Source organism: Gekko japonicus, unplaced genomic scaffold, assembly GCF_001447785.1.
Source record: "Gekko japonicus isolate JY-2015 unplaced genomic scaffold, Gekko_japonicus_V1.1 scaffold58, whole genome shotgun sequence".
Taxonomy (NCBI): domain Eukaryota; kingdom Metazoa; phylum Chordata; class Lepidosauria; order Squamata; family Gekkonidae; genus Gekko; species Gekko japonicus.
Genome location: NW_015162475.1, coordinates 1,230,628 through 1,251,587, shown reverse-complemented (window position 1 = coordinate 1,251,587; position 20,960 = coordinate 1,230,628). Strand labels below are relative to the sequence as shown.

Here is a 20,960-nt window from a genome sequence, read left to right as displayed (position 1 = left end):
CACATTAGGTAACACTGTCTTCTTCTTGTTGTCTTGGTAGGCTGAAGATCACATTAGGTAACATTGTCTTCTTCTTGTTGTCTTGGTAGGCTGAAGATCACATTAGGTAACACTGTCTTTTTGTTGTCTTGGTAGGCTGAAGATCACATTAGCTAACACTGTCTTCTTGTTGTCTTGGTAGGCTGAAGATCACATTAGGTAACACTGTCTTCTTCTTGTTGTCTTGGTAGGCTGAAGATCACATTAGATAACACTGTCTTCTTCTTGTTGTTTTTCTGTCAAGTCAGAGCTGACTTATGGCGACTCCTTGGGGTTTTCAAGGCAAGAGACATCCAGAGGTACTTTGCCATTACCTGCCTACATGTTACAACCCTGGTATTCCTCAGTAGTCTCCCATCCAAATACTAACCAGGGCCAACCCTGCTTAGCTTCTGAGATCTGACAAGATCAGGCTAGTCTGGGCTATCCAGGTCAGAGTGACACTGTCTACCTAAGTCTTAGTCCTGCTTATCACAGCAACTAGAACATTCTAATTAAATCAGGGGACAAAAGGGTTACAGTCCGTTTGCCCATACATTAGGGCAGTTAATAATGTGAACATAACTGACACACATGTTTAGTGATTCCCCCCCCCCCTTTTTGTAAACAACAAGACAGGAGAGAAGGACGGAACCAGTGGGATTACTGACCTTGAAACGGCTGATCAAATCATAGCGTGTGAGCAATTCATAGAAAATGAATTTCAGTGCATGATCCCCACTAGCATCATTCAGTGCAAATACATCAAAAGACCACTTGTCTACATTCTGTAAGCAAAGAGGAAAGGAAGCATTAGTCTATATTTTTTCTATTGTTGCTATAAATAAAAAGCAATTGGTCAGAAGTGAAGTTCTGTTAACTTCTGAATAATTCAATATAACATGATTCAATATAACATATGCCATTTGATCCTATTTTGCATTTTAGAAAATCAGCAGTTTTAACCAGCAAAGAACACTCAACTAGTTCTTTTCTGAACATTTGTCATCCATTGCAATAACGACAAACAGTTGATCTTTTAAAAAATGCAGAATCCTATCGGGAATGAGGAGAAAAGAGCAGATAGAGATCTACTGTATTGACAATTTGACAACATTTGCTACTTGGAAACAGCTGCATTTTTTTCCTTTCTCTTCCATTTCAAGAAATGTTAATTAGGTATAGGATAGAGCACGCTGGTGGTTTGAATACTGTCATTACCAGGGGTCATTTGGGGGGGGACGTGGGGGGACGCCATCCCCCCGGGTGAGGTGTGGGAGGGCGGGGCCTGGAGCTCCCTGCTGGTGCCCGCTGGAGGTCGCAGCCAGCTGTGGGGAAGACACACTTCCGGTGATGTCAGGGGGTGTGGCATATGCTAATGAGTTATGCTAATGAGTCCCCCTAGCTCTTTTTCTACGAAATGACCCCTGGTCATTACTGTATATTGCATCTCTTGTAAAATCCCTGTACTATTTCTCATGGAAACAGACTTGTTCATAAGATCTTCTGTATGTTAAAACTACTTCAGTGCTAGAACAAAGACTTATCAATTAACATGACTAGCAGACATGAGCTTAAATCCATACATGTGTGTATAAAGTGCCATCAAGTTACAGCCAACTTATGGTGGCCCCATAGGGACTCAAGGCAAGTGAGAAGCAGAGGTGCTTTGCAATTGCCTTCCTCCGCAAAGACTTTCTTGGTGGTCTCCTATCCAAGCAACAACCCTCCTTAGCTTCCGAGATCCAACAAGACCGGGCTATACTATACCATTCCACATCCCATTTCATACACATGCATACCTAATTTTTGTAGTCCCCCCCCCCAAATTCAAACAAAAACCAACAGTAAAAGTCAGCTTCTAGATACTAGAGCAGCCTGAATAGTCCAGCTTAGCCTGAATTAATCAAAGCCTGAGAAGCAAGTAAGGTTGGCCACTGTCAGTACCTGAATGGGATACCACCAAGGAAGACAAGGGTTGCTACGCAAAGGGAAGCAATGGCAAACCACTTGTGCTCATCTCTTGCCTGAAATGACCCATGGATGGGGTCACCATGAGTTGGTTGCAACTTGGTGGCACATCTTCTTCTTCTAGACGCTAAACAACTCTAAGAACTTAACTGAAACAAGTTACTCTCACGAGGCCCAAAAGCAGGATGAACAAGGAGAAGGTCTTCTTCCATTGTCACCAAGCAATAGGTATCAGAAGCACATTGCCTCTCATGCCGATTTGTAAGGTGGAGCTCTGTGTAGCAGGTACCACCATATGATGACTTGTTTGTGTGTAAGTGGTAATCACACAGCATAGAATGAACAATTTTCTCCACTTTCCCACAATTATTTTCAGAAGCAAAGATTTGCAGTGACACAGCAAAAACTTGTTTGGTCTGCATAAAGGACAAGTATCTCATCAGAAAGTGGCGACAGTATTATTAGCTGCTTTGAACCAAAACATAAACATGGCTTCTCGGCCTTTAGGCTAAGATCAAGTATGTGTAAAAGTGGGATAAATTTTTTTAAAGAAATAAACCACGTTACAAGGCATCTGTAACATGTAAATCAGCTCAGACATTGGGGGTTGGAAGGGCTCTTTCAGCACACTTTCCTTTTTAGAAAACCTTTGCTATGATAGTGTGAGACAATCACCTCGATATATCTAATGCCAGGCAACTCTATATAAACTTTGTCATGAAACTGACAAAGTAGATTTTGCAGCACAAAAACACATTTGTAAGCCTTCAAACATGTCACAAGACTCTTCTGTTATTTTGGTTGCAGGAGATTACCCTGCTACCCCCCCCTGAAATTTGCACACAAACGGCGCACCAAGTGGTGGCAGTTGCCAAAATGAGCAATTAACTCAGTTTAATTTTTTAAAAATCACAAGTTCAGTCCCCTTTGGTATTCTGTCATCAACTGTAAAATATTAATTATATTAAGTAGCAATTCGTTACATTATTATATGTTTATCTAACTATGATAATGCCAAAAGAACGAAGTTGGAGTCCAGGGGCACCTTTAAGACCAACAAAGCTTTATTCAAGGTATAAGCTTTTGTGTGCAAGCACACTTCTTCAGATACACATGAAAGCTTATACCTCAAATAAAACTTTGTTGGTTATAAAGGTGCATCTGGACTCAAACTTTGTTCTGCTGCTTCAGACCAGTTCTGCTACCCACCTGAATCTATGATAATACCAAGTGATTTTTGTACGTGAATTTTTTGTTACAATTTTTCATCAACGAAAATTCAAGTGAACTAACGTAATAAATGGTACGGTGGCAAGAAAAAGAGACACTCGATCGTGCTGCAAATCAGACTGACAGGGCAATTTTGGTTAACAGCATTCATGCATTATACATTTGATTATAATAGAAATATCCTAAGTGCAATTTGGCTGTAATTTTTGCAGATGAGTTTTCAGACGATGCAAAACTCCATTAAGCAGCCAGAAAAACATCACAAAAGAAAGAACACACACCAACATTGTATCTATTGCCTGATGTGAAAATAACCTTCAGAAAACAGGAGCAGATTTCTCTCAATGCGCTCTGAAATTTCATTTGGTTGTTTTTACTAAATAACTCGGTACTCTCCAACAAGGGTGAAACATGACATAAACTGCATCATTCTGTGATTACAGCATTGGCTTCTCTTTGATGCCAGTACTAGGAAGCAGGACACCCCAACAAGTAAAATGATGAGTTAGAACTCCACCATGTATGCCGAAATAGTTGCACACCAAGCTTATCACTAGATTGCAGCCTCCTGAGCCCAGTCATTCCAGTGCCTGCAATTCAGTAGGTCTTTACCAAATAAATAGTCCTTGATGTATGTACTGTATCACATTTTGCAGAGCTAAGCACTGTGGCTGGACAAGATCCATCTATTTCCTCTGGCTGCCAGAAATTCAATATAATTAATAAATGGAGTACTCCTCAGTATATTTACTCCAGGAGGATTCTCTTGAACGTAAGAGCAAAGTAGCTGTCCCAAGCATAAGGAATCTATTTGAGGTCTTAGTAGGCAGGGAACAGCCCAGCTTTCTTCTTTTCTACTCAAGTTTTGTTCAGATGGATAATTGCAGAACAAACAAAACAATTTCTCTCTAGGCCATGTTTGGCATTTTACTGGCTTGAACTCATCGAATCATTCTGAAAGTCATCAGGCAAGCCTTATGAAGGAGGGCAGTCCAAAGACATGGAGCCACCACTTTAAGAAGCCATCTCTCTGGTTCCCACCCACAGCACCTTTGCAAGTGGGGGCACGGAGAGCAGGGCTTGTAAGGAGGATCTTAGCTCGTGGGCTGTATAGTACTACTTTGGATTTCAAGTGGGAACCATGGCAGAGAATCATTTGAGGGAGGTGCATTCATTTATGTGAACCCTCACCTGAAGGCTGGAGTGGTACAGCTCTAGAGAATGTTTTGCCAAATGTGATCTGCTCCATGCACTTCAATGCACTGTGGTCACAACACTAACAAGCCCCAAAGATGTTTTTTTTTCATATAGACTATTGTCTCTGTTTCCTTCCAGGCAAGTTCCAGTAGAACCTCTTCAAAAGTTCTCTGTGCCAACTTTCCACAAACATATTTATCTACAGCAAAGCTGCTTTTCCTTAACAATGTGATAAAGAACTGAGGCTTCAGATTGGAAGGTTTTCCCCACACACCCTCGTCCAGCCTCTTTTGCGGATCAGTTCCAAAATTCCCCAAGGCATTTTAATTGGGAACAAATGATGATTGAGGAAAAGTAAAAGCAGTTCCGCAAATGCCATTTGTAAACTTTAGGATCTACTTAGTCTAATCGAATGGGAATGCTAGGCAGTCAACACCAGAGCTTAACTGATGCCGCGAGCACCACCACCACCACCAAAAACCCTCATGAGGTGCAGCTGTCAGAAATTCCAGGAACCTCGGGGATCTGAGGCTGGTGTCTCCTCTAGTGATCTACCATGGAGTGTGTACACTCCAGAGCCTCTGTAGATAAAGAAGGGGCATGCGGGATCAGCTCTTTTGTCTGGCAAAGAGCATCAAACTTCAAATATGTTTCAATGGAGCATGAAAATACCTGGATGTTGTTCAGTCCTTCACTTTCCACTACCTGTTGCCCTGCTATTGAATCCTGTTATCCTATTGACTTTATTTAAACTATAAGAAATGGCTAAAGCTTCTTAGGTTACTACTGAATAATTTTTACCATGTGTAAAGGCGTTTTCTTTCCCTATTCACTGATTAATGCAGGTAAGTTCAGACCCGGTTCCAGGTGCTGAGGGGGAGGGAGTGCTCAGACCTTCCTCCTCTGCCGCCGCCCCCCCTTGCGCCATCCTTCTTGCTCACCCCGCTCCATATCCCTTAGGGATGCCAGCCTCCAGGTGGGGCCTGGGGTCCTCCCGGAATTGCAGCTCATCTCCAGACTACAGAGATCAGTTCCCTTGGAGAAAGACAGATGCTTTGAAGGGTAGGCTCTATGCCACTGTCCCCCACTGAGGTCCCTGTCCTCCCCAGGCTCCACCCCAAATCTCCAAAAGTTTCCCAACCTGGAGCTGGCAATCCTACCCTAATCTCCTTGCCCACCCATGCATCCTCCCTCCCCCGCTCACTTGCTTGAAAGCCCTCCTACTGCCTACACTCCAGGTTTACACTGTACCTTTCCCCGATGCGGCTGGGCATCGCATGCGGCTGGGAGCACCACAAACAAACACCGCTCACACACCCTTCCCCTGGTGGAGCTTGGCAGCTCATTCATCTGGGAGTGCAGGCAGCGGGAAGGTCCATGAGTGGGTGGAGGAAGGGCTCATCAGTGGGTGGAGTGAGCTGCAGGCAGGGGGTAGCAGCAGCCGGAGAATCGCAGAGCCCCAGAAGCTGCCCCACTTTGGGGTATACTGACGCCAGCCCTGTGTGAGTCCAATTAAACTTGAGGAAAAAAACAAAAGGCGGTGCTCATAGATCCCTGCAGAAGACTGCAATGCCCTTTCAGAACTTAGTAGGAGAGACCAATCGATCAGTGTTACCTTTAGCACCCCAATCACTGCTGGTGGGTAGCTAAGTCCAACCATATTGGATGTTCGCCTGTACATCCTGTCAAGATAAAATAAATTAATGAGCCTTATGACATGTCATTTGTACATTTGAGGAGGATTCTGCAGAGACATCCTGCCAATCGTCACAGGATTCCTTTATTATCTCTGCACAGCAGGATCCCACTATGCACTTGTTCTTGCTGGGAAATCATAGTAGTAGCTGCTCATGTTTTCCATACACTGGATACTGTGCATTCAAAGCAAACTGTTGCCCCTGTGGAATCACCCCTCAATCACTAACTCGTGGTGCTAAAGATTAGGAGTGTTTGTTTATGACACATAAGTAGTTACCTTAAGCATTCAGCATAAAGCATAGGGTGGGGAGGGGAATGTCTAAAAACCATAATCCAGGGCTATTTTTGGGCAGGAACGCACAGGAACGGAGTTCCGGCTGGCTCCCAAGTTGGCCACACCCAGCAGGAACTCATTAGCATAATAGGCCACACCCAACAGCAGAAAGTCATTAGGATTGGCTACATTAGAGGTGTGTGGCCTAACATGCAAAGAAGTTCCTGCTACAAAAAAAGCTCTGGGTTTTGACAATAAACAAGGTAAACAGAATAAGAAGCAAAAGGTTGGTGTGGCTGGATGAGCACACTTCTGGTAACCTGTGGGTGTGGCCTAATATGCTAATGAGTGGTGCTGTCAGGGGTGTGGCCCAATATGCTAATGAGTTTCTGCTATTGGGTGTGGCCTATTATGCTGATGAGTTCCTGCTGGGCTTTTTCTACAAAAAAAGCCCTGCCATAATCTAAACATGCAAAAGCTTTATTTTTTATATATACAAAAGTACAGCGTTCCGTGCGCCTTGGCATCTAGTCATGCTGGCTACATGACCACGGAAATGTCTTTGGACAGCGCTGGCTCTTCGGCTTGGAAATGGAGATGAGCACCGCAACCCTAGAGTCGGATTCGACTGGCTTTCGAACAAGGGAAACCTTTACCTTTACAGAAATTAAAAGTACAGTATCACCCTAGGGATTTTGTACTCAAAAAGACTCTCAAGACTCCTCAAGTCAACACATCCTCATAAGGCTCAATGTCTTGTGAAGTTCCAGAAAATGGTACATATTGATTGCAACTTCTTATTTCAGGAGCAGGGACTTTAAGGTCTATGGAGATGTGCTGTCTTGAAAAGACTGCTGGGTATCTCTATATGGCAGTCCAAGGATTCTACTGTGCTTTACTGTATGTTTTGGCATGTATACTTGATAAAACTAAAATTATTTTGCACATAATGAGATGGTATGTGAGCAATTTCCCCCCTCAATGTTGACCACCTAATGTCCTAACCTTATCAATATGTGATTACAGAGATGTCTCTATTATTTTTATAGTACATAGGGCACTTCAGCATTGGACTACTGTTTCTTTTTAGTTTATTGCAGGTATATTTATTAATACATTTATTTATTTTACAGCAAATATCTACCCACCTGGACTAAAAACACAAAGAGTGAAGAGCCAATATTAATGAAGAGCACAGTTTCTCTGTCCACCCTGTGACTTAGTTATAAACCAAAAACACCCCCGAACAAATCAAATACGAGACTGGGATTGAATTTTACTAATAGCTTCCCCTATATACTTTGATGTTGTGGGTCATCATCATATTCATTCATAGGTTTCCATTCTTGGTTTAGCGTTTTTTGTGTTTTGTTTTTTTTTAATGTCAAGTACTCCTCAATCAACACGAACACCATCTATGTTGCTTGACTACCCTTTGGTGCAGAGCAGTTAAATCCCCCATTACCTCTCCACAAATATCCCAGCTTGAACTGCATGGACAATGCTTCGGAACCTTGGCTTCTCCTCAGTCCTTCTCAGCATCATCCCCATCTGCCGTGTGAAGGTGGAAGCCAGCCAGTCCCGTACCTCAGAGGGCACAGAATCTGACTGGATATCACTGAGCTCATCTTCGGTATCCAACAGACGCCTGTAGGAGGATTCAGGGAGAAACAGTAAATAAAGGTTTCCTAAGAGACGGCATTTCTTCTGCAACATTGTTTACAACTGTCACACATGCAAAAACACTACTTAAATCTGTCGGTTGGTTTTTATTTTATTTTTGTAAATTTAATGAAACACACTGTGGACATGCAGTTATTTCATTGGACGACAGCAGGATCAACAGATTGCAAAGCAGCTCACTTGTTGAGAGCCAGAACACTGAAAGAGCAGAACAGTACCTTTCCAGATATTATTCGTTATTAAGTTTGCAATGCACCAAGTTTGCAATGCACCCCTACTTTGTTGGCATGCTTTCTAAATGCAATGGGACAATTACAGGATTCTGTAAGTGATAATTTCCAAGGCACTATTTTTTTGTTCTCACAGTTAAGTCCCATCGCACAGGCTCAGGGGATGGGGGCACATTCATTACCTGTCAAACATATTCCCACAAAGCATTAAATTCAAACCAGATACAAACGTTGGCACCAAATCAACACTGAACAAGGGACTAGTTGGTAGTCCCCATAAGCCAGGACAGTTCCCCTCCCCCAATAACTGTTTTACAAGTAGGGTTGCCAAATGGGCCCGGGGGGCGGGGAATCCCCCGCTTCGGAGGCCCAATTTCCGCCACGGCGGAATTGGGCCCCGGGGGGAACCCCGTCCCCGAAGCTGCGTCACCAGAGGTGACGCAGCCACATTGCTGACATTGGGGGCGTGGCTGAGCTCGTCGGGGGGAGGAACCATATGGTTTCCCCCCGACGAGCTCGGCCACGCCCCCAACGTCAGCAACGTCGTACGTCACTTCCAGTGACGTGCTGCCGGCGCGCGCACGTGCGCATCCGTGAAGAGCTCCCGGACGCCGGCAAGGCTCCCCCGCTCCGAGGGGTGAGTCGAGTTGGCAACCCTATTTACGAGGTTTGTACAAGAAGCAAAAAAGCTTCCCAAATTAAGGCAAAACTCACCTGGTTTCATCAATGTACACAGATTCAAGTACGGTAGCTGCATATTCCAAGTTCTTTTTCAAGTCAACGACAGAAGCCTCTCCTCTCTCTAGCTGCTTGACCAATGATCGCAACCTAAGAGAAAAGAATTTGATGAGCACAAATCCACCAATGGGACCACAAATGAATCCAATTACTGTCACTCATAAGATCCCTAACTTATAACTGTGTTAAGGAAACTATAAGTATGTGATGTGCATTGTGGCCACAATCCATTAATGATGAAATCTTGAGAACGACATATGTACACATTGTACAAACTACAATCCACCACCTGACACAAGCCTGATTTCTTGGCAGAGGACTGTCTTTCATAAAAGCATTTTCCATCTTTCAAGATGGCCTAATTATGTGATCACCTACAATGTTCAGTCATTGAGAGTATTTCATGGCCTATGAAGATGTCAAAACGAGAAGGGAAGGAAAAGCAATTTGAAGCTCACAGTCAGAATTACTCCATATAATAACAACACATTCATTTAGCAGCACTGAGTTTACTATCTGGCCTGAGGAAGGAGCAGTAGTACGAGTCACCATCATTGCTTGGTGAATGACAGTACAACACTAAGCAGAGTTACACCCTTCTCAGTCCATTGATGCCTCTGTGAAACTCTATGTAGGACTGCGCTGTGAATCTCCAGATTTGACTTAGATGGTCAGTTCGGATATATCTTCCAGCTCCTCCACACCATTGTTTGGGGAACTGGGAACGCACTGCAAGCGCAAGGGTTTCCTCTTCCCTTCTTTTCCATTGTCTTGGCAAACCACAGTTTGCTGTTTCATCCAAATCAGATTAATCTATGATTATTGCCAATCATATCTTACCTGCAAACGGAAAATTATGATCAAATTGTATTTTCCAGTTCTGATTTGCAGGGAAACCATAGTTTGCTAAGGAAGAGAAAGTGAAGGGGAGCTACAGGAGAAAGGGGAAGAGGAACTATATGAACATGAGATTCAAGCACAGAAAAGTAAAAGTAGTTTTGCCTGTAAGTGTGAACCATGTCACAGTCCAAGCAATTCTTTTCCCAGAACTCTTTCTGTTGCTGTAGACAACCCCCCAAATTTCAGTAGGAGTTTTGGGAAGAGCAGTAGCATTTGAAAGAGGCACCTCAGTGCCATTCATTTGTAGGCACTCCTATTTTCCCTTAACGATGAGTAAATATTACATATATAACATGGAAGTACTGATACAACAGAAATCAATACCTTTATATTTCATGTTTTTTTAATTTGACTAGTTAGACACTAGAAATATTTATCTGGACAGCTCATCAACATTTCCCTCCAATTATGCTCAGAAGTCAAATCAGTTTGTATGACTAATCCTGCTGTAATCGTTTTTTAAATTCAGTAGCAGTATGAAAATGTTCCAGTTTAAAAGTTATTCTGGTGCCTTACTGTCTGGTTTTAGTTTCTTGGGCAACCTACAGAGCAGCAAGGGGAGCAAATGATTCAGCAAGGTGACAAAGCTGTCATCAAAATGAGAGTCTACAAATGTTCCCACTGAACAGTATACCCCCAAATGGAATTCTAGTGTACAGGGTTTCCATTTTCCACCCAATATTGAACTGTCTGAGTGGCATTGGGAAGGCACAGGTTCTGACTGTGTGATTGATTTTAACTGGAGTGCCCTCGCTAAGTTGTGCTTGTACCTGCTGGCAAGCAGGCAGAGCCACAGAGTCTGAAGGTGAGGAAAGAAGCCCAAGCTTGTCCCCCTCCTTCCTACATTAGGCAATCCCTTCGGGGACAACAGAGGGAAACACTTCGCTTGTACTAGCTAGTAGTAGGAGTGTGGAGAGAGATAGAGGCATAGGCCCAGGCTCCCTCCATCAACAATTTATCTGCTTTGCAGATTAGGGGCTAACGTTTCAAGCTTCCCCTCAACAGTAAACACACAAACACACGCCAGACCAGGGGAGATGAGAGACCAGTGCTGAGGAACAATTTGATCACCTCTCTACGGGAAAGAGAAATTCTGACTCAATATCTGAGACCTCTCACTGACATCATTATTTGTGCCCTTTCCCTGATACAAATCCACCCCCCTCCCCAGCTGCTGGTCCATCTGGCAAGGGGAAGTCAGGTTGTCTCTCCCATTCACATATAAAGAAAATGAGAGGTGGGCTCTATTTTTAAATGAATCCAGAGTGCACGGGTATGGGGAGCTAATCTAAAACCCTTCTCAACTTTACTCCAGTGCACCATAAAATTTTCTGATTAAATTTTCTCTGTACATCTCTAAAAACCATCACATTTCATGTTTGTTGGGCTGAATTCAACATCCATATACAAGATGGGACCATTGAATAGCTATAACATTACAGCACTAGCATCCATCATGCCAGATTAGATACAATACACAGTGCATCAATCACTGAGAGAAAACAGAGAGGTTTCGAAACAGAACATTGTGTTTCTCATGCACACAAAAAATGATGTTGTCTTTGTCTCACCATTTGTTACCTATAAATGCCGCTATGATTTATCTTGTAGCAGCACTGGTGGCAGCCAAACGCCTTCATCGAAAGCCAGTCCGTTGCCATCGTCCCTTTAATGTGATAAATGCCTTCAAAGCATGAGTGCAACAGTTCTGAATAAATTATAAACCTTTGCGACAGCAGATTTCTCCAATGCCTGGAAGCTGGTCTGCATTTCAGCTAGGTTGGGTGGTGAGCAAATGGCAACGAGTGGTCTATACACAAGCAAAAACCCAAGTAGAAGAACATGGGAACACATGGGAATGTGTGAGTCTGTGTTATACCAAATCAGGTCATTGGTCTGGTCCATCAAGGTCACTATTATCTACTCAGACCGGCAGCAACTCTCTGGGATCTTAGACAGACGTTTTTCATATCACCTGTTACATGATCCCAGAGAGTCACTGCCAGTCTGAGTAGATCTCTGGTGGTGGCTGGGAATTCCATTAACTACTTCATGGGTCATGGCTGGGTTTAATTCACATGCCATTACAGGTGCCAAAGTATGTACAATGGACAGCATTGGTTGTAAAGATTGCTCAGCAACAGTAATATTTGTATGATTGCTTAGGATGCAAATAGATCGTTCTTCAGTTTGGAGAGATAGTGGTCAATTGACTTGCCTGGGGCCAGCCAATCAGCAGATGGCCAGAACTGTATTGGATAATGTTTGCTTTTATCTATATGCAGGTAGTTTTGAAAGAACAGGCAGGAGCTTTAATTCAATGGTTTTTAAGGTCCTCACAGTGTTTTCAGATCTCAGTTCAGGCTCCCTAATCCTCTTTCCTTTCCTGTTTTCTATCTTGGTTCCTGTAAGGTCCAGGAGGAAGAAGTCTGGCTTGAAAAGCTAATGGGCAACCCGTCTGCATAATTTGGCTCTGCTCAGTTCCAGCCCTTGTTCTATGCTGTGTGGCTTGCACTTTATCCTGTGTTTATGCTCATGATTCAGTGCTAACTGGCTTTTTGGCTTTCTGATAGAGTTTTAGTTTTCCAGACTTAATCAGAGCTTTACTGCCAGGTCCCAAGTGCCAACTTGAGCAAACTGCTGAGTACTTCTACTTTGTTCCCTGCATATTCTAAAACTCACAAAAGTTGCATTTAAAATAAACAGTATATCCATATGTGCAGAAAAGGCAAATTTCAAACAGCAATATTTTTTAATTCAATGAAAATATTCTGATTTGTACATTTAGAAACAGCAACTCTGATTTCTTCCCAGTTAAGACTTAAGTGATATTGATGAAGATCAACCTGAACCTACAAAAATGCCTCATACTAAGACAGACCTCAGGGGTCGTTTCGTAGAAAAAGAGCTAGGAAAACTCATTAGCATAACTCATTAGCATATGCCACACCCCCTGACATCACTGGAAGTGTGTCATAAGGCCACACACCCCGCCCCCAACGGTCCTGGCCGCTGCTGCCGGCCTTGCAGTTCCACTGCCGAGCCCCATGAGGGGCCCGGCGGTGGACCTGCAAGGCCGGCGGGAGTGCAAGGAAGCCCCGCGAAGGCCCTCCCTGGCCCCAGGCAGGCAGGGGTGGGGAGAGGCAGGGAGGAAGCAACTTCCCCCCCCCCCTTCTCCTGCCTTCTCCTGGCTGAATGAGGGCCGGAAGCGGGGTGGCGGGAAGCAGGGGGCGGGGCTTTGTCATATGCCCCGCCCCCATACCTCACCCGGGGGAACTGCGATCCCCCCCAAAATGACCTCTGCCAATAGTCCCTCTAACCCACTTTTGTTTACTCATAACGGTAGGAGCTCTTACAGGTCCTCCAAACCACCCTTTTAACTGGAGGTGCAAAGGATTGTATGTCGGACCTTTAGCAGATAAGTAGTTCTCTTCTACTGAGATATGCCCCATCACCAGTACATGAACACATGAAGCTGCCTTCTACTGAATCAGACCCTTGGTCCCTCAAAGTCAGTATTATCGACCCAGACTGGCAGTGGCTCTCCAGGGTCTCAGGCTGAGGTCCTTCACATCATCTACTGCCTGGTCCTTTTAACTGGAGATGCTGGGGATTAAACCTGGGACTTTCTGCATGCCGAGCAGAGGCTCTGCTTCTGAGCCATGGCCCTTCCCCAAAAACCATGAAAAGTCCTTTCAGGCCTGTTTTTGCACTGCAAACTGCTTCTGAAGTGAAGTTGTGTTTCCAAAGCAGTCTTGAGATACAGCTTGAGGATACGTTGTTCAAAGAAAAATCTCTCTGGCCTGTTCTAAGGAGCACTTCAACTGTGGCTGCTTACTGCAGGGTTGCTTGTACACGTGATCAGGTATCTAATTCTGAAGTCATCTTATACTGAACCAGAACATCGGTCCATCAGTAGCATATACACTGACTGTGGTTCACCTGGGACTCAGGCAGAGAAAGGTATTTCCCAATACCTGTTGAGAGTCTTTTAACTGGAGATGCCAGTGATTTCACCAAGGACCTTTTGCATGCAAAGCACATTCTCTGTCACTGAGCTATCACTCCCATCCCAAATATCTAAAGGTAAAGCTTTCCCAACCACCCCAGCAGAGACTGTGCAAGATTTGAACCAGCCACTTGCAGATGCAGAAGATGGAAGGACAGCAAGCTACAAGATGAAGTAAGCTGAAGGCCTGTCAAAAATTGATACATTTATAAATAAACATATTCATTAGTTCTGGCATCCTCCAGGTCACACAGAACAAGCCTAAACCTAAGACATCATTCTTGTGCCAGATTCCAGAAACGACAATGCTGGCATAGGAGGGAACTGTGTCACCACTTCCTCCCATGTGATCTCAGCCTGTTAACATTACTAGAGAGATATAGAGAGGACACACAGCAACAGATCCCATATAATTAAGGTTATGTCAGAAACAAACAAGCAATGCACATCAGAATGACGGGAACTGGTACCAGCACAGAGTCTACATGATGCTTTAAACAGCGAGGATTTAATAAGTACGTCTACTAACATTTTCAACAAAAACACCATTCCTTTGAGTGCAAAGGGAGCTGGAGGCAACTAAGAATTTTTAATTAAGGCAACTTCCATACATTTGAACTTGTTACATATGACCTTTGGACTCATTAGAGTGAATACGGATACGAGAATCAGATTTAGACTTTATCCTGACCAGAAGAGCATCGGGGTCTCCAGTTTTGAACAGCAACCACTTTGTTGCAGTCTACATTTTGGTTCTTGAGTTGCCAAGAGCCAGCCTCCCCTGCTAACAGTAAGACTTGAGCATTTGACAGGCCTGTCATGCATTCTCGTGGTCCGGATGGATTATCCCCAAATCCCTTTTTTCCTCTCTCTCCCTCGAGAGTGAATGTTTGAGATCAATGACTGGAGACTCGAGGGACCAAGGCCTATCTGAGTAGACTAGCAAGAGTGCAACCTGGACATACTGACCGCAGTCAAAATTGGACATCTCCAGAGCAGCAAGTTATGACCTTTTGGTGAATCTGGCAGCTCAAAGGCTGAACCATCCTGTGTTGAGTGGCCCAGTTCCAACACAGGGACATTTTGCATTCTTCCATCCTATACCAATGGAATCAAAAGAGGCCTTGTGGTTCAAGTAGGGCTGCCAGCTCCAGGAAATACAATACCCTCTCTTTGGCGAGATTCAATGTATTACCTTCGGCCTTATTATCTGGCCGCTTTCCTGAAAGATGTTGTCCATGCACAAATGATAATATCGAGACGATGTCCCATGCCTTGTTGCAGTGCCCCTTCTACCATGCGCTACAACTGAAATCTCTAAATTTTATTTTGGCTCAGTTAGAAGAATATCCTGGTTGCTTAAAGATTCTTATTCTTCTTGATAATCCAAGCCTTGAGATAACAGAAACTGTTGCTAAATTTCTTTTTGGTGCCATTTCTATTCGCCCTTTATTTAATTGGTGGGTATACTTACTTGGTAATTCCTTGTTTCTGTCTTTTGCAAGTATTATTCTATGCTGGGGTTGTTGTTGGTGGTGGGGTTTTTTTTGTATATGGGTTTGCAAGGGTTACATGCCAATAAAGGTAACTGGACTGGAAATACCTGGAGATTTTGGGGCTGGAGCCTGATGAGGGTAGGGTTTGGGGAGGCAAGGGAGCTCAGCAGCAGGGTATAGAGTCCACCTTCTGAAGCGCCCATGACCTCCAGGTGAACTGATATCTATTCCTTGGAGATCAGTTGTAATAGTGGGATCTCCCCAGCTACCTGGAGGTCAGCACCCCTAGTGCCGAATTTGCAAAGGATACGTTGTGGTCCGATGCGATATTTACAATCAACTGGGCAAATGAATGGGTTTGACAGGCCGAAACCGCTACTGGTGCTTCCGTTCCAACCAGCGGACACACACAGGGTTCCCAGCAGAAACCTTCATGGTTTCTTATAAATAATGCACATAGGCCTTGCACCGTCAGCATGTAACATAATGGGCCTAGCCTCCTTCATCGGTTTCTAAAAAAACAAGACATGCCGGGATTCAGTCTCATCTGGAAGGCATAGCTTCTTCATCTAGAAGTCCCTGCCATACAAATCTTTGAAGCAAGTGGAGATTCTGTGGTGAGATTTAAAAAAAAACCAACTCTCTGCACATGCTCATTTGTTTTGCCAAGATCTTTACAGAAACACCATCACCATCGTCAACATTTTCCTCTGCTAGGGTTGCCAAGTCGAAATATCTCCTTACCGGGGGACTCCCACGTCGCGGCTGGAGCGCGCCGCACGCACGCCACCCCGGTAGTGACGCGACCACGCTGGGCACGCTGGGGGCGGGGCCACGACCATCCGAGGGAAAACATAGAGTTTTCCCTCGGATGACCGTGGCCCCGCCCCCAGCGTGGTCGTGTCACTACCGGGTGACGCGCACGTCGGGGTGGGGTTCCCCCAGGGGCCCGATCCGCCGGCGGCAGGGAACGGGTCTCTGGGACGGGGTTTTCCCCGCCCCCCCGGGGGGATTTGGGAAGCCTATCCTCTGCCCTACTCCTCTTCAGTGGATTTTGAAGATCCCATTAAGCAAACCCATTCTGCCTTGCCAAACACACTTGTTGCCATCTGTCTAGCTACTAAAGCCCAAAGGTCTTCTGCAAAGCTAATATAAATACATCCCAACTGAGGCACTCGTCCGGTATTTGCTTTGGAATTGTACCGCAAAACAAATTTCCTACTTTCATTTGCTACATCCTTGCAAACTATGTATTCCCAGCAGCGCCTAATATATGATTCCCCAATCAAGGCCTCCCTTCAGACATGCAATTAACTGTATTGGGGGTGGGGGGGTTATTACATGTTGTTAGTAAACATTATCTTGTCACTTGCCCAGGGGTTGTAAATCAAGGCACCATCTGTTTCCATAAATGCACATGCTGGACCTGTGGATGTTGGATTGCTCGCTGCTTAAGCAACCGAGCCAGCAATTTCTGACAACCTAGGAATGAGTGATGAAATGTGCTCTGGAGATCAATAACAACAGGCAATTAAAAAAAACGACAACACCATCTAGACTGCTAAAGCAGAAAGCAACAGAAAATTCATCTTTAGTTACTATTTAGGAACTCAGAACTAACTGCATTAGTGATTCTGCAAGAAGCACAGGTACCAACAGATCTTAAGGAAGAACCTTGGCATTATAAGGACTCATCAAAGTATAAAGTATAAAGCATTCTTTTTTGTGATCAAGATTCCTCCCCCTGCAGAGGAATTAGGGCTTTAGGACCAACGCCTTGGGCAAGAGCTTACAGTGCCAGTTAAGTCGCATGTAACCAGATCAGATTACTTGATGCTACCATGGTCATTGACGCAAACAGAATAAATTAAATCCACAAGACTATTCATGTCATCAATATAGGAAAGGCTTAAAGAGCTACTTCAGTCATTGCGGGGATAGTCAGTTTTGTTAGTGGTCTTTGGGTATAGGCTCTTAATCTTTTAAAAGGACAAGTGGGCTACAGGGCTGCCGAGGGCCCCCATGGGCCCCCAGACAAAGGTTCCACCTGCCCCCCCCGTGACCCTGATCAAAACCAAATATCATAACAACAAAAAAATGAATCACTTGGTTTGCTGTTATCATGAATCTATAGTAATAAAAGAATTAGCCTGTCTGTCTATGTTTGTTTGTTTATATCCCACCTTTCCCTGCAATGGGGACCCAAAGTGGCTTGACATCATTCTCCTCTCCTCCATTTTATTCTCTCAGCCACCTTGCGAGAGAGTGTGTGACTGGCCCAAGGCTACCAGCAAGCTTCCATGGTAGAGCAGGAATCTGAACCAGGGTTTCCCAGGTCCTAGTCCGACACTTTAAGTACTACATCACACTGGCAGGCATAACGAGTCATAGAATAAAGGTTGGATATTCGAAATTGGCCACCAGCTTCAAGATGACTGTGGGAGTTTCATGGCCAAAAATTGAAAGGCATGGGGAAATCCTAGCCCAGGTGAGACAAACCACCACCATGCCATGCTATTTGCATCTGAAGCTAAAGATCTCTGTGGCAGGCATAGCTCATAAAATAATGGTTGAAAACTGTCTACTAAACCCAGAATGATGATGCCAAAAAGGAAGGGAACTGGAACATCCTGAACCAACTTATCTTCATGACAGACAACTTGAAAATAGCAACCTATCATATGTCCCCAACCCACCATGGAAGATTGCTGGGTGATACGATCTCAGCCAGACCAACCTTACCAGGCTGTTGTGAGGATAAAATGCAGGACAGGGGAACAATGCAGATCTGAGTCCCCACTGGGGAGAAAGACTGCATATGGCATCTCTCTTATATATAATTGCTGAGTGGTAGTGGCTTCTGGCCTATGGGGTGGCGAGATTGCATGCGCTCCCTCAGCCATTGGCCTGCCAGCTGCCAGTCAAAACTACTGGCGTGCCATTGGCCGGGTGTGCTCCTCTTCCCCGCCCACTCCCCTGTCAGGCACCATTCTCTGTCAGAAGCTCTGTGTCTCCCGACGAACACAGTTCTCTTGCTTAGCTCCTAAGTGTGGGACAAAGGTTTCCCTCAGTGGCTGTTGTGAGGACTCATAGGGTTGCCAGTTCCAGGTAAGGAAGCCAGTTTAAGGAAGCCAGAGTTTGGGGAGGGGAGAGGGGAGGCTTCAGCTGAATAGAATGCCATAGAGACCACCGGCCAAAGCATTCTAACTTCTCCCTCTGTGGCTCTTGGTAGGCAACCAAGCTTGGTTCTGCCAGTAAAGAGACAAAGGAACAAAACCCTTTCTACGGCTCTGTGAAAAACTCATTGGGCCCAGTCCTGAGTTTGGTTGCCAGCTCCAGGCTTGGAAATTCTTGCTGAGTTCCCCCCCCCCAAAAAAAAATGCTGCCCTCCACAGGACCCACCCCCAAATCTCCAGGTATTTCCCTGCTCAGAGCTGGGAAGCCTACTTTCCCCTCAGTGCCTGCTGCTGGTCAACCAAGCTTGGTTTCTGTCACTAAAAGGCCCTTTCCACACCTATTTGGGCCTTGGGAGAAAACTCATTGTGTCCTTCTACCCTGCTGACAGGCCCTTCCCCCCCATGTCAGCCAAGGCTTCAGAGCACAGCAGAGGTTGCAGGTGTGGGGGGAGATGGAAAACTGAACAGTGAGGGGAAATGAAGGTAGTTTGATGCTTGGCTGGGAAGGAGATAAGGTTGCCAACTCCAGGTAGAGGCTGCAGGTGGGGGGGATGGAAAGCTGAACAGTGCGGGGGAAATGATGGTACACTGATGCTTGGCTGGGAAGGAGATAGGGTTGCCAACTCCAGGTGGAAAATTCTTGGAGATTTGAGGTATGGAGCCTGGAAAGGGTGAGGTTTGAGACGCGATGGGACCTCAGAAAGGTACAGTGCCATAGACTCTGCCCTCCAAATCAGCCATTCGGTAATGGGGAACCACTGTTGCCAATCTCCAGGTGGGGGCTGGAGATCACAGAATTACAACTGCTCTCCAGATGGCATCGATCCATTCCCCTGGAGAAAATGGTGGACTCTGTGTCCTTATACCCTGCTGAGGTTGCCATGGCAAATTGATTCTGAGTGCCCACGGCCTTGGCACTCTCCCAGAGCCTGTTTCTAGTGCTCATTGTATTTATTTCCACAATGGGCCTTATTCCTAGTTTGTTATAAATCTAATTTTGATGATATTAAAAAGAGTACATCATTTGTCACATAGCAAAGTAGACTTTACAAAGGGATATTAGCTCCACCAACACAATAATGATTAACAACCCAGTGCCTGAACTGGGAGTTGTAACTTCTGTTCCACATGTATAACTACTAAAACAGATTAATGTTCTGTTACCATGCACGTAAAGAGTGGAAGAGGGGAGAAGCATCCTTTTAGTACTTTGTCGGATCATGGATCATGAGAAATATTAACTCCCCCCTTCTGTTAATAATATTAAGGTTTGCTACTATACTACTCTTAAGTACATTCTGTCACCAAGCAGGATAGGAATGAGAAGGGCTTGAGACCAAAAAAAGAAAATGGGGGGGGGGGGGACATAGAAAAATTAGGTGGAGGGAGAATGAGAAAAGTGTGGAAAAGAGGAAGAGAAATTAAAGAAAATAGAGGGAAAGGGTGTTTTATCTTGCTGTAACGCCCTAACTATTGCTTTGCAAGATTTGGCTGAGCTAGGTGTAAGGAAAGGAAGAGAGAAAGCCTACAGAAAATGACCATGGTTAGCAGGCTGAGGGCCACAAGTTAGTGTAGCAGTCATCAGCTGGGATTATTTGTCTTGCTCCATTGCTGGGTTAGTTGATGGGCTTATCATGATCTGTTAGGCAACTCTATGTTTCCCCCTTGGATGGTTGTGGCCCCGCCCCCAGCGTGCCCGACATCATAACGTCAATTCCTGGTGATGTGTGTGCGGCGCACATGCACTTTGCGTGCACGTGCACCGGATGCCGGAAGGGAGTCCCCCGCTCCCGACTATTTTCGACTTGGCAACCCTAGTCAGGCCTGGCCACAAGGAGTCCTCAAAGGGCAAAACAGACTTTGAAATGGCTTTGCCCTCTCTCCCTGCCATATACCACCTAGCAACAGCCACTGAGGGAATCCTTTTTTAAAAACTACAGGCGCTCCTTTTATCATTTTTGGATTTTTAAAGCCTCCCAGTGTTTGTTTGTTTGTTTAGATTTCATGTTTAGATTTCATGTTTTCCTGCAAACCTAGGGCCCTTTTCAGGTTTGTAGAAAGGTCTGTCTTGCCTGCTTACAGCTCCAGTCACTGGATTTAAGTATCCAAAGATATCCTGACTTCGACTTCACTATTAGAATATAAGATACCAGTAGGGCCAGAGGTGGCATGTGTAGTTGTGGGTAGGCAGAAGGCTGGATCTGAGAAGCCATCAGTGCAGCCAGAGTGAGAAAGCATAGTCAAGGCAGGCATAAGGTCAATAAAAGGGCAGTGCAGTCCTTTAACAAGTTGTTAGGACTGAAGAGGCACATTATATAGTCCCAGCCTTTGGGGTTATGT

The 20,960-nt window shown here is 44.9% G+C and overlaps 1 protein-coding gene across 1 annotated transcript in view; it reads right to left on the bottom strand.

The window, feature by feature from the left end:
- Positions 1-20,960, bottom strand: part of PDE1C (phosphodiesterase 1C) — a 372,774-nt gene that overhangs the window by 90,706 nt on the left and 261,108 nt on the right. The window contains exons 4-7 of the mRNA XM_015405748.1: positions 9,016-9,129; positions 7,854-8,036; positions 6,032-6,098; positions 690-806 (exon numbers count right to left, since the gene is read on the bottom strand). Of these exons, the coding sequence (XP_015261234.1) occupies positions 690-806; positions 6,032-6,098; positions 7,854-8,036; positions 9,016-9,129 (481 nt within the window). The remainder of the gene's footprint in view (positions 1-689; positions 807-6,031; positions 6,099-7,853; positions 8,037-9,015; positions 9,130-20,960) is intronic.